The sequence below is a fragment of the Canis lupus genome, chromosome 9 (assembly GCF_048164855.1).
Source record: "Canis lupus baileyi chromosome 9, mCanLup2.hap1, whole genome shotgun sequence".
Taxonomy (NCBI): Eukaryota; Metazoa; Chordata; class Mammalia; order Carnivora; family Canidae; genus Canis; species Canis lupus.
Genome location: NC_132846.1, coordinates 42,748,693 through 42,763,571, shown reverse-complemented (window position 1 = coordinate 42,763,571; position 14,879 = coordinate 42,748,693). Strand labels below are relative to the sequence as shown.

The 14,879-nt window shown below is 33.8% G+C and overlaps 1 protein-coding gene across 8 annotated transcripts in view; it reads right to left on the bottom strand.

The window, feature by feature from the left end:
* The window catches only part of PALS1 (protein associated with LIN7 1, MAGUK p55 family member), a 75,255-nt gene that overhangs the window by 33,076 nt on the left and 27,300 nt on the right, over positions 1 to 14,879 (bottom strand). For 4 of the 8 annotated variants that reach the window (XM_072838982.1, XM_072838986.1, XM_072838985.1 and 1 more), the window contains 2 exons: positions 14,223 to 14,749; positions 3,004 to 3,212 (listed from right to left, as the gene is read on the bottom strand). In XM_072838982.1, coding sequence (XP_072695083.1) covers positions 3,004 to 3,212; positions 14,223 to 14,589 — 576 coding nt within the window. In that variant the 5' untranslated portion in view covers positions 14,590 to 14,749. The remainder of the gene's footprint in view (positions 1 to 3,003; positions 3,213 to 14,222; positions 14,750 to 14,879) is intronic. The other 4 variants (XM_072838988.1, XM_072838990.1, XM_072838989.1 and 1 more) reach the window with 1 other exon arrangement.

Sequence of the window (14,879 nt, the reverse complement as noted above, 5' to 3'; positions counted from 1 at the left end):
CATCACTTCTTCCTATTTCATTTCACTAGCTAGTACCTCCAGAAAAATACTGAATACTAGAGGTGAGAGTCTACAGATTGTCCTATTCCAGGCTTAAAAAGCAATGTGTTGGGTATTTCACCATTACACAGGATGCTCCTTATTGATATTTGATATTTTTTTTATTAAGTTAACAAAATGTGCCAGGTTTTCTAAGAATTTTCATCAAGGGAAAGGTATTAAATTTTTTTCAGGTTATCTTTTCTGCATCAAGTTGATCATATGGTTTTCTCCTTTCATCTATTCAGGTGAGTTAATTATTTTAAAATATTTACCAACAAATCCATCGTAAGTTAAATTTAAACTTACTAATATGGCTTATCTGGCCTTTGGAATCTGGACTCTAACTTTTAAGATTATATCCTACCCTTTACTCATTGTTGAAGAAATATGCCAGACTTCCTTAAGTCACTATAGTCTGTACTCTTTCCCAGTGGAATGGCTTTTCTTCTTTCTTGGACTTCCTGGCAAAATCCCAATCATCCCTCAAGGCTCAGCAAATTAAAAATTTTCTTCTATTTCTTCCTTTCTCCTATCACCTCCCCTTGAATCAGGCACATCTAAGTTGTGCTTTTGGTATCTTACTCATACTGCCATCAGAGTACTTCTCATCACACCATAATTGTTTATTCATGGTACTTCCTCAGTGGTAGGCTAACTCAACTTTCACTGGTCACTGGACACCTGTGTTGAGTCCAGTTATTATCTAAATGCTATAAACAGTATTTGTACTTACACCCTTGTATGGATATGTTTTCATTTCTCTCAGGCATACACCCAGAAATGGAACTGCTAGGTCATCTAAATAGGTACATCAAGCTTTAGTTTGCCAAACATTTCCCAAAGTGGTAGTACCAATTTATACTCCACCAGTTATGTATGTGAGTTTCAATTGCTCCATAAGTTCACCAACATTTTATATTGTCTTTTTTTTTTTTTTCTTAATTTTATTCATTCTGTTGCCTATGTAGTGGTATGCCATTTTGTTTTAATTTGCATTTCTCGGGCAGCCTTCAGCCCAGGGTGTGATCTTGGAGACCCGGGATCAAGTCCCACGACAGGCTCCCTGCAAGGAGCCTGCTTCTCCCTCGGCCTATGTCTCTGCCCCTCTCTTGTGTCTCTCATGAATAAATAAATAAAATCTTAAAATAAATAAACAAATAAATAACATTTCTGTTAGCTAATGATCTGAATATTTTGCCAAACTTATTGGCCATTTGGATTTTCTTTTTGTGAGTGTCTCTTCAAGTTCTTTGTCTATTCTAAAAAAAACCTGAATTGTCTTTTTCTTATTAATATGTGAGAGTTCTTTGGGATTCCAGTTTTTATATGCACATGTATATATCTCTCAATATCTCAAAAATCAAATAATAAAATAAAATATATTTCCTAGTCTGCTGGCTTGCATTTTTTCTGGATAAGCAAAAGTTCATTAAATGAAACCCAGGTGGTTCAAACTTTTCTTGACAAAAGCACTTTAATGACAAAAAAATTTGATTTGTGGTTATTAATAAATACCCTAGATTGTCAAAGATGTAATCTGGATCTCAATATATGAAGTTTTCATAGGCTTTATTATCTATTATATAATACCTAATTGTTTAACAAAAAAACTATAAAAGTACTATTTTAAAAAGCTATGAAAACAAAGAACACTTCCTAATTAATGTTTTAAGACATCTTTGGCTAAATTCCTTGGGGTTTTTAACTTAAATTTTCATTTAAAAATGATACAATTGAAGCATGAGGTGATTTCTTCTTTTAAATACTCCATATTTAAAAAGCTGGAATTTTGAATACTAAAAAGCAAAACAGCAGGCACTGGGCAGATGAGCAGCCTAATTAGTCCTATAAGCTATTCACAAAACCTCACCTGACCTCACTATCAATATTCAGAAATATAAAACAGAAGACTTGAATTAGGTGATTACTAACATTTTTCCAGCATTTCAACTTTTAAAATTTTGTCATCAAACACTTTGCTATGATGAGGTCTGAATATATACTTTCCTTAAGTGTTATGCATTGTAAGTTAGGGCTGCTACATACTTGTGTAGACACAGCTACAGGGGAAGTTAACTCACACAGCAGCACAACCACACACACTATGGCCCTGACTAGGTCCATCACTTTGTACTCATTTAAGACCAGTCTTGGGATCCCTGGGTGGCGCAGCGGTTTAGCGCCTGCCTTTGGCCCAGGGCGCGATCCTGGAGACCCAGGATCGAATCCCACGTCGGGCTACCAGTGCATGGAGCCTGCTTCTCCCTCTGCCTGTGTCTCTGCCTCTCTCTCTCTCTGTGTGTGACTATCATAAATAAATAAAAATTAAAAAAAAAAAAAGACCAGTCTCAGTCAAGGAGACTATCAGTCATATATCATACCCACCACCAAAACAACATAATTCTTGAGTATTATTGAAGATATTGTAAGGATGTAAAAGCAAATGTTCACAGAGTCTCTTTGCTATGGTACTTTTAAAATTAGACAGTGAGTATCAACATCAACAAGCAGCAGAAACCAGAACTTCAAAGTTGGCATGTTAATGAGACAAACTCACTGTATATTAAAGAAGATATATATTTATGATACCTGATTATCAGATACAATTTTATCTCATCTGTACCCATTTCAGTTTATAACATATAATGCTTAAAATAAAACTATACATTTATAAAAGCACTAAAAATCTTCCCTTTAGTAAGTTAGACAAATGTTTCTCTCACTGTGCAAGTATATAATATTATATATAAATTAAATAATTCTTTTCATGAAACAGCTGATTCTGGAGTATATATTTTTCAGGATAAAATGCACGCAGCAAATTTTTCCTAACACAATAAATTATTAACGTGTGATCAATAGTAACAAACCTTATATTCACATCGGCATTTTCCAACAATACTGCCTTACTAGCACTACCAATTAGCTTATATACATCAAGCAGATGTTTAGAATACATACCTCTTGTGCAAGATCTTGTGCATTGGAGATAAGAGGAAAAGGAGGACTGGCCTTGTTCATATGTACTGTGACAGCATTGTGTATCTTAAATGCATTCTGGAAATCTTTATTTTGTACAAGTTGTAAAAGCAGTGAGATATCCTCCTGGCTCTGAGAATCTACCAAAGTATGTTGGATATGTTTAAGTGAAGAAAACAAGTCTTCCACTTCTAGTAGGAGAAGGAAAAGGTATCCAAAAATTAATTGTTTGTTGTAATTCAACATATGTTTTAAGATAAACTTTCTTACACCAATAACAAGTTTTCCAATATATTTGAGAGTTAAATCACTATCATTTTACCCATTTTCAAGTAAAATTCTAAAAAATATACAATAAAATAGAGTAACATTCTTTTCAACATTTGAAGTATAAAACACAGGGATCCCCAGGTGGATTAGCAGTTTAGTGCCTGCCTTCGGCCCGGGGTGTAATCCTGGAGTCCCAGGATCGAGTCCCACATTAGGCTCCCTAAATGGAGCCTGCATCTCCCTCTGACTGTGTCTCTGCCTCTCTCTCTGTCTCTCATGAATAAGTAAATAAAATCTTTAAAAAAAGTATAAAACACATACTCACTATAAAAATAAATGAATACATTTACACAAAAAATGAATAAATTTAAATAGTCCCATCACCTAGACATAACTTTTTTAATATCTTAGAGCATTTGTTTTCATTTAACAGTACATTTTAATTATTTTCCCACATCACCAAATAGTCTTTTATTTTATTATTTTATTTTTTTCCAAATAGTCTTTTAAAAACATTATATATAATGGCTCTATGATACTGTTACTTAGCTAAACCATAATTTAAATTACCATTAAAGTTGAGCATTGAGGTTGAGCTCTATGATACTGTTACTTGGCTAAACCATAATTTAAATTACCATTGAAGTTGAAGTTGAGGTTGCTTCCCTCCAATTTTTTGCTACTATACGTAATAAGCATTTCAATACATAATGATCATTGCTGAATAAAAATTTGTCAGAAAGTGATGTTTTCTTAAAATAACTCTTAGAAATAGAATTTTTAAGTAAAACTCTGACACTGAAAAAACCAAACAGCTTTTCAGGGAAGTTTTACTAATTTAATTTACATCAATAGTTTCACCAATATTCAACATTACAGTTTTATAAAATCAATTTACTTAATGGCAAGGGTGAGGTTTAGTCATATTTACCAGGCACTTCTTTGTGGTCTATAAAACTCTTGTGAACACGTGAGTCTCCTAAAATTATACTGAAAGTTGTGGGCATGTGGATTTGTGTGTACATGCCTGTTGATGTGCATACGAGGCATATGCATTTTTCTGGGAAAAGGTTATATCCCAAAATGGTTTAAAGTCACAGGTTGTCTCTTCCTTGCCCCTCAACAACTAGATGTGTACGTGTGTGTACACTTTGTTACATTTGTTGGAAACAGTGTCAATTTCTTCATTTGTCTGTTAACTGTGTTTATCACAGCTTTTATTATAGAAGTTTTCAATTCTATGTTAAGAATTATCTACTTTTCTCTATGTGATTTCCATGCTTATAAACTCCTTCTGCTAGGTCATTATATATTTACCTACATTTCTTTTGGTTTCTTACAGCTTCTACTTCATAAATAACTTTAATTCACCTAAAATTTACTTTGATATAGATTTGAGGGGAAATTTTAACTTCACTTCTTTTCTTCCAAGTGGTCAACAATTATTCTAACACCATTTATTAAATAATCCTTACTGTTACACTGATTTATGCTACTACCAAATTCTTACATAGAACATTATCTTTTTCTAGTCCAGTGGCCTATCAGAACCACAATGTCTTATTATATAGTAGCATTACAGTCTTTCCTCATATTGATATGACAAGTACTTGTTCATTACTTTTTCAAAAACATCTTGACCATTCTAAATGAGTTAGAATTTTTTCAAGGTACTACCCACTCTCTCCCATTCCTCCAAAAATAAGTCTATTGAGATACTGACTAAAATTAAACCTGTACAAGTTTGGGAAAAACTTTTTTTTTTTTTTTTAAGTTTGGGAAAAACTTATAGTGGATACCACTTCTTATACAAATCACATGGAAAAAAAAACCTCTCAGCTTAAGTCCTTTTGTTAGTTTTCTTCATATACGGTCTGCAGAAAAGCTGATTCTTATACATGTATCTTATAACCTACTACTTTACAGCAGTTAAATTCTTTCATAGACTCGAATAGTTCTTCAGTAGATCCTTGAGGTTTTTTATCTCCTCCTCACAAATCAAAACAGATTTACTCCGTATAAAATACACAAATATACTGCTCTTCAGTATTAAAATGAATATTAACTAGGAGCAAAAACTGGAAAGTCAAAACTGTCAATTGAATGACCTAAGAAACTGTGACGCAGAGCTATTAAAACTTTAGATATATACAATTTTACTTGTCAAATATACTTTAGTAGAGCTGGGGGCAGGGAGAATATGGAATGTCAGATTCCATCAAATTCAAAGAGGTTACCACAGAATTACTGAGTGTAAAGAATTCAATAGGCTTAAAGTATCTTTAGAGCAAAACAGGAAAACATTTAAATATCTTAAAAGGAAAAAGAATTATAAAAGTAACAAAGTATTTTGTCTACAATCTTAGGACTATCTTTGACTTCACTGGGTGGATAATGAGATTACTGTTTAAAATTTTAGTAATTATTTAAAAGAGTTCAGACTGGGGTATCAGGGCAATTAGAAAAATCAAGGGCTTCAGATCTTACTACTGACTGAAATCAGTAAGCAATTTTCGTCAGCCCAAAAGATACACATTTCTCTAATGTCTCTTCAACCCTAAGGATATCTCTCTGGTATACCAAAGCCACCCATAAGGATGCTGCAATACTGACATTAAAAAAAAAAAAAAAAATTGTTGTTACCTTCCAGCTATAATTACTAGTATTAATTTGGTATACTATACAGGCCTTTCACACTTTAAAAAAAAATGCTGATTTAACCATATAGGTCACATTGTAAATGTTGCTTTGCAATCTGATTTTTTACTTTGGAATAAATACCTAAAACTACTGATTAGATAATAAAAACATTTAAAACTTTGATATATATATTGACAAAGTAACTCATACTCCTACCAGTAATTAACGTGAGTGCCTATTTCTACAAACAGGCCGAAATAAGGATTATTAATTTTTCCATTGTTGGTGATCTGGTTAGGAAAAAATATATTTCTTTGCCTAGTAGTGAGGTTGAATCTATTTCCACAAAGTTAACAGTCATTTGTATTTCTCCTTTCATTTATTTTCTACTTATCTTTGCCTGTTTTTCTATTAGTTTTCTTTTTTTCCTTAATGACTAGTATTGATTATATAAATACCTCTGAAGTTTTATGCAAAACATACTGAATGTAATTACCTTTTCTTGCTTTATCAGAACAATGATTTTTAATCGAAGATATTTATGAGAATTACTTTTTTTTAAAAGATTTTATTCATTTATTCATGAGACAGAGACAGAGACAGAGAGAGAGAGAGAGGCAGAGACACAGGCAGAGGGAGAAGCAGGCTCCATGTAGGGAGCCTGACGTGGGACTTGATCCTTGGTCTCCAGGATCACACCCTTGGCTGAAGGCGGCGCTAAACCGCTGAGCCACCGGGGCTGCCCTATGAGTACTACTAAGGGAACTTGCAAAGGTATGAGCTGAGTTCTACCTCAAACAATCAGAATCTCCTGTGTTGTCTTACTTATGTCATTAAATATAAACATAAATACATATACATTGATTTTAAGTTTATGATAATGTACCCTTCTGGTTAAGAACCACTGACTTAAAGGCTTTATTAACACAGTCACTACAATATTTTAAGACATGATATACTTGAGACTAAGGTAGTCAAACCTATTTCTTTCTATACTAAATAACCTTGACTGCTATACTGAGTTTTGTGTCTGTTTTTTAGTTACTCTATTTCCTTGTTGGTAAATAATTTTTGTTGCCCTCTTTCTGCTTTTGTGGTAAGCACAGCAATACTTCTCATATTTAGAATATTGTAAGTATAAATTAAGATAATGTAGTCCTATGTCATAGAGAAGAATTAGGGAAAGTAAGGTAGAGTATCTCAAACTAGGAATGGCTTAGTGAGACAAGTTGAAATCAATGATCTTATTTCAGGAGATCAGTTCATAGCTGAGATACTTCTCAGATAGGAAATTTTGTGCTTAATCCAAAATGGATAGCGTAAGGAATGCAGATTCCAGAGAGAGATGAAATCTGGCCAATTTGTACATATTGAGTTCTAAAATCACAAAGACCATCTAGGACAGTTTAAAATCCAAGAGGAAAAAAAAAGCTTTCTGGACAAACTGGAAATGTTTTTCATTCAGGTCTACAGGAATAGGAAAAATGTAAAGTATAATAATACAACAGAGTCCCAAAGAGGCTAAAGACCTAGTACCTCCTACAAAAATAATGGGTTGTGGGAGAACCTAAGAACCTCGTCAATGCTAGAAAGAGAAAAACATTTAACTGGGCTTAAGGTTCAAGATTGTTAGGTTAGCATCGAGACCAACTTAAACTTGTTCATTATCATTCTTTACTTCACTCACCTCTTTGAAATTCTAGTCACGTTTTTGTTTAGTTAGTAAAAACTGTTTTCAATGAAATTATCTTACTACATTAATCCATATTGTCAGACTGAATTGAGATGACTTAAATTAAGCTCAGCTTTTAAAATTAAACATTGTCAACTATTTTTGAAAAACTACAAGTATGTATTTGGCACAAATTATATATTAGTCATTCCCATCACTGAATAGTAAGATACGGAATATCCTATTATGTGCATATATACAGGATTTTATTGACTCCTCCTAAAAACCCTAAGAAACATTTCCCAATTTAAAAAACAACCCCAGGGCAGCCCTGGTGGCTCAGCGGTTTAGCGCCGCCTTCAGCCCAGCGCGTGATTCTGGAGACCTGAGATAGAGTCCAGTGTTGGGCTCCCTGCAAGGAGCCTGCTTCTCCCTCTGCCTGTGTCTCTGCCTCTCTCTCTCTCTGTGTGTGTGTGTGTCTCATGAATAAATAAATAAATATAAATAAATAAAACCCCAAACCCTCCAAACTAGAGAAACCCATAACTCAGATCAAATCTCAAGAAAATAAAGCCATACACAAAAAACAGCACCCAGATGAAGAATTCATTTCTTCAAACTTCTAAGACAGTGCTTTTCTGCCAACCACGGGAATAAAAAAAGATAAAATTTTCTTTCTTTTCTTTTCTTTCTTATTCTAGGGCTTGATTATGCTGTTTATTTGTTCTGGAAAAGCTGTCCCTGAGAAGTCTTTCTGCCTAATACAGCAGCATGTAATATACACAGGCCAGTATTTAGAGGAGCTTATACATTCTTACCATGTATCCTTAAAAGGAATTTTCTCTAGTTAACTGTTTGCACCTTCATACATATAATGCATGTGTTTTATTCACCCTCCAAATGCTACTTTCATAATATCATGCAGGAAAGCTTCTCAAAATACTCTCATCCTTCACATCTACATGTTTCCATTAAGAATGTTTAGTGAATTAGAAAAGATTAAATTAGCAGATATTCAGTGAATTTTTACAACTTCATTAAATATATGTAGACTGTCTAGAAGACATGGACTAAACTATATGTAGTTGAAACAAATGAGTATTTAAAAGAGAATACAAAATACTGATACAAACCCTATGATGAAATTAGTGTTTTTAAATAGGCTTATCAACTTAAAAGACATTAAAAATGATGCTGCCTCTGTCCATAAGTTTTAAAATCACATAGAAAGCAATAGACACCTACAGCATTAGTCTTAAGATTCTGATCATAATAAATGAAATTAATTCAGTGTTTACTCAGTTCTTTACTAGAAAATTCTCAATGTAATTTTGACAAAGGGTGTTTTCTTTGATATTAAGATTGATGTCTAATTAAAAATTATTGTGGGTAACATCAGCTTAGCGACTCACTGTGACACGCATTCTCACTCACATTTTAGTTTCATATAAAAATTCTTAATTTCAAAGGTCAGAATATTTAGTTGTAAGTTAAAAAACCCTTTGATCACTTATTATACATCTTTTTAATTTTTTTAAGGATTTTATTTATTCATGAGACACACACACACACACACACACACACACACACACACACACACACAGGTAGAAACAGGTAGAAGGAGAAGCAGGCTCCATGCAGGGAGCCTGACATGGGACTCGATCCTGGGTCTCCAAGATCACGCCCTGGACTGAAGGTGGCACTGAACCACTGAGCCACCCGGGCTACCCTCTTTTTAAATTTTTTAAAGATTTTATTTATTTATTTGAGAGACAGAGAGCACCAATGGGGGAGGGGCAGAGGGAGAGGAGCAAGCAGCTTCTCCATGGAGTGGGGAGCCTGATGCAGGGCTCAATCCCAGAACCCTGAGATCATGACCTGAGTCGAAGTCAGATCTTTAACCGACTGAGCCACCCAGGCACCCCTGTACTGTACATCTTTAAAACACTTTAACAAATACTTCTTATCCAAGAACAATTAATTTTGTGTAACTTAAAGCTACTTAAGTTCTTCTGTACAATTCCAGAAGGAATTTTAAAAATCCAATCAGATGCAACTAAATCAGTCCTGTCAAATATGAACCCTCTTCTGTAGTTATCAATGAAGATACACAATAAAGAGAGGATAGAATTCAGAGAATAGAAATTCCCTTCCCCTCTCATAAAAAGACACAACAGAAAACACAAGGAGAAAGAACCACATGGACAGAAAAATAGATATATGGAGAATCACAGGACTAGAAAGAAAACATGAACACAGTGCAGACAGGGGAGTGGACAAAGAGAGTACTGCAGCAGAGATGTAAACACAATAAGGCAGGACAAAGGGAGGGCAGAAAAGGGACACTGTAGAGAAGGCAAAGGCAAACATAGCAAATCTGATAAATTCCAGTCTGCTATAGCTTTCCTACAAGAAAGTCTTTATATCCAGTTTTTTTTTTTTTGTCGCAGTTGGATCTATTTTTCTTGCTTGATATTCAGTAGAAATTGTTTTAAGTTCCCATCATTTTCCCTAACATTTCTTATAACATATATTATTTATGGTTAAGAGGACACATTATCTAAAAGAAAAATTACTTACATTTGGCATTAGAATACAATTATAATCAGATAAATACAAATAAATACAAATACACATAAATCCACAAATCTACCCTTTGAACCCTCTTCTTTCCCCTTGGCCCCCTCCTGGTAGCCTAAAATGTAAAAGAATGAAGATTTAAATTAGGCAACAGAAAGCAATAACCAAGAGTTGCTCTATCTGAAATTTTATCTTCAAATACCCAAGACACTAGACAGCCATATGGGAGAATTTTTTTGGCTTTAAGGGTAAACAATAAGATTACTCAAGGAAGCTAAGGAATCTCCATCTCTGGAGAGCTTTCAAAGTAATGGTGATAATCATCTACCCAGGATTAGCTTTGCTTATTTTACTTGTGCTATCATTTACCCTACATAAAGAGATATGTAGCATTAAAATTTTTCTAGCATTAAAGATTTTCCATTTCATTGCTTAAATAATACATATTTCTTTAATCTATCCTCAGAAATTTCTAGATTTCAACCAACTTTATGACTTTTTCTTCTTTTCTCCTAAACTGGACAAACTGAATGTTCAGATAAGGACCTTAATTAATATTTCTGAGTATGTGGAAATTATATCAGTTTCCAGTATACCTATCTGCTGAATCAAAATGAGAACACTCATTCAGGAAATCTTTGCTTAAACAGAGGTAGACTTTTTCTTTTTTTCTTCCAAATTTAAGAACATAAAATTCAGACCTTTGAATTTTGGTTGGCAGCGGACAAAATCAAAATAAAACTTTTAAAAAAGACTTAATTTATTTATTCATGACAGAGGCAGAGACACAGGCAGAGGGAGAAGCAGGTTCCCTGTGGGGAACCCAATGTGGGACTTGATCCCAGGACCCCGGGATCACAACCTGAGCCAAAGGTAAAGTTTATCACAATCTAGTAAAATTCCAGGATATCCCACAGTCAGTTGGAAGTCAAATAATAACAGAAATGTAGAAGATATATTTTACTTTGTAACATTGCTGACTTTATAGCTGAATATTCAGAGACGTAGCAAAAATATGTAGACATTAATCAAGGCTGAAACATGCTAATCTAATGAATTATTTTATTCATCCTAGTTTTATGCCCCTTGGCATACCTTTTATCTTCACACTAACAGCAGCTGGTGTGAATCAGAAAGTCGCTAATCACAAATTTCAAGCGTCTCCTTATTATCCACAGAACAAAGAGCTCACCCTGGGTAGGTGGGTGTGCCTTTCCTAAGGTCTCTTCATATATGATGACAGTGTTTCCTACTTTATTCCCTTTGAATATTCTACTATATTTACTTGTCTGGCCCAAAATTACTTCTATATGAATACAAAATAAAAACCAGTGGCACCTGTAATCTAGAGGTATCTGAACATGATTCCATTCTACCTTCACTGTACTTTTATCTGCTACCTTATTTTCTCAGAATTTCCCTCACAAAGTAGTTTGGTTTGCTTATGAAAGAGAACAAGACAATGAGATTTTATTTGAAGCAAAGCAAGTTTTAATAACTCATGCCAATTTTAAGGAATGCTTCTCTAATATATCAAAATTCTTATAATTTATAATACTACTATTATTTATTTGAAATTAAATTCCCACATCACTATTTTCTAATTTTTCATAAGATTCTGACTGCTTTAAACAAGGAAGTTCAGTTCTTCCTTTCAGAATATTTTCTATCATTCCATCCCTGAACTTCTATTATTAAATAGTGCGTAATTTATAAACCCTTTATTAAAAACCACTACTCAAAATATCCAACCTTCCCATCATATTTTCAATTCTTAAAATAGATTTTCTCTACTCACAGATAAATGATGATGTATCATTGGAAACTGATGGCTCCCTCTCAAAGAAATAAATTAGTTGTTGCATCCTTCCCTCATTTAAAATAAGGTGGCTGTTTCTGGCTGTGAAAAAGGCTGAGAAGTTGCCTCTGGCATGATTTTATTAATCAAAATACTGGCAGGGAGACACAACTTTAAGGGAGTACTTCTGTTGTAATTTGATGTGTTAGCAAATTATGTGCAGGAAAAAAAAATGTTTGGTACAAAGCTATTACACTTCATTTTAAAATAAAAACTTAAAACTCAGTGTATCCAAAAATGAAGCTTTGACTGGCAATAACAACTTTATGACTTACGCTAACTTTTCATGTTTCCTATAATTAAACATATTTGAGGTTGAGTCTATCAACATTAAATCATTACTTGTTTCTCAAAATACTAAATATTCTCCTATTCAAAAATTGAATTAGATACGTTATATTTTTTTTTTTAAGATTTATTTGAGAGAGAGAAAGAGCACGCAAGTGGGAGGGGCAGAGTAAAAGGGAGAGAGAATCTCAAGCAGACTCTGTGCTAAGTGTGGAGTTGGATGCAGGGCTCTATCTCAAGACTCTGGGATTACAACCCGAGCCAAAACTGAGAGTTGGACCCGTAACCAACTGTGCCACGGGGGTGCTCCTGGTACTATATTTTGAATTACTTTAAAACAAAATATGTAAAACACCCTTAAATTCAAGGATTGCACAAGGGTATTTTTGAAAACCACAGTGGATTGCAAGCTGGAAGAAAATATAGCTGTCCTTTAACCTACATTTGTAGAAAAGTTAGGCAAGCAACACATAAACAGAAATAGGAAAGAGCAAAAATTTGAGAGAAATGGTCTCCAACCTTCCATACTTAGGCAAAAAAAAAAAAAAAAAAAAAAAAAAAATATATATATATATATATATATATATATGTTTCACTAAAGTGAATCTGGCTTAAGCTGTATTTATTTATTTACTGAGATTACATGAATATTATCTATTAGATGGGCATTTATGCCTGATCTAAGTAAAGCAAATGGGAAAATACACTCATTTTAAAGAAATTTAATTTAAAAAAATAAATAAATAAAAGGAAAAATCAATCCAGGCTTGGGCTGGATATATTACAATGTAATCATTCTCCAAGTCAGAGAGAATGTTTACAAGAATATTTTAATAAAAAACAATGGAGTGGTGGGAGATGAGGGCCAGTAAGAGGCAAATGGGAATTAAATATTTTTACTCTAACAAAACTGTTTGGGGGGCCTCTGCTGGTTAAGCATATGCCTTTGGCTCAGGTCATGATCCCAGGGTCCTGGGATTGAGCCCATATTGGGCTCTCTGCTCAACTGGAGTCTGTTTTTCCTCTCCTTCTGCCATTCCCCCTGCTTGTGCTCTCTCATTCTCTCTTTCTAATAAATAAATAAAACCCTAAAAAAAAAAAAAAAAAAAAAAACCTCTTTGGAAAAAAGATTAAAAAAAAGAACTAGAGCTGTTCATATGACATCATATACATAAAACATGGTCAAAATTTCCAAATTCTATTCTGTGAAAAAAAAAAAAAAAACTAGCGCCATGAGAGTTTTTTTTTAAGATTTTATTTATTTATTCATGACAGAGAGAGACAGAGAGACAGAGAGAGAGAGAGAGAGGCAGAGACACAGGCAGAGGTAGGAGCAGGCTCCCAGCAAGGAGCCAGACGTGGGACTCAATATAGGGACTCCAGGACCATGCCCTGAGCTGAAGGCAGACACTCAACCGCTGAGGCACCCAGGTGTCCCGGCTCCAGTTCTTCATATTGACAGTCATTAATGAAAGAAAATCAAATAGATTACCAAAGCTACAGATATTAATTTCATTATAATTTTATAAACTTCAAGGAAATCGGAAATTCAAATCTGAAAACTGCTTTTCAGTAATTTTGGTATAAGAGTTTGAAATAAAAGGTGAATTTCAAGGCAATAAATGTTATCATACATGTAGAAATTTTTAATTCAAAGATTGTATCTAAAAATCATGTTGTAGTGACTGAATAAACTATATGCTTTAGCTCTACGTGACTAAAAGTAAACAATGATGGTTGGTTATGTGGCCTTTGCAAGAAAAGAACTTATCTTGGTCTGAAATCAAACTGCTATTACTTACATTCTCTTATACTCCTCTTCCTTCCTGTATACATTTATGTTAAGGCAAGAGAAACAAAAGTATTTTCTATTATACTGCTGTATATACTTACCTAATATTTTCACAGCATAATGAGGACTTTCTAAGACAATTCCTTCCTCTGTATCAAATATAGGGTTATCTATTCCAGTCTTTGGAGGAATTTGGGCTAGTTTCTTAAGTCTCATGGAAGAATTAAGGTCAAGTTCTTGTTTTTTCCCTTCTTCCTCTCGCCTACGCCTCATGTCTTCCTGTTGTTGCCGAATACGCTCCAACTGTGCACTTCGACGTACTGGCATCATCCTGGTGCCCAAATCTCCGGGGCAGTCAACAGCCATCTCTCGATGCTTCTGATGTTCCTCTGGTGATGCAAGATCAACATTTTTTACTTCGTTGTCTGATTCCTCAGTAACATGCCCATTCATATGGGATGTTGTCATGGTTATCTATAAAAACCTGTACCACTTTTTATAAATCAATTTCTCCTATAAAGCCAATATCTTGATTCTGTAGTATAAAATCCATGTTACTTCAAAAAACAAAAACAAAAAACTTCTCACATCACATAATAATGCTATGAAATGTATCCATGAAGGAAATCTAAGGGGGAAAGATGGGGAAAAAAAATATAAGAATTACAATATAAAAGTAGATTTTACACAGCCCACTTCTAATCTACACACAATATACCATCTCTTAAGTGTACAACATTATTTGGCTACATAGATTA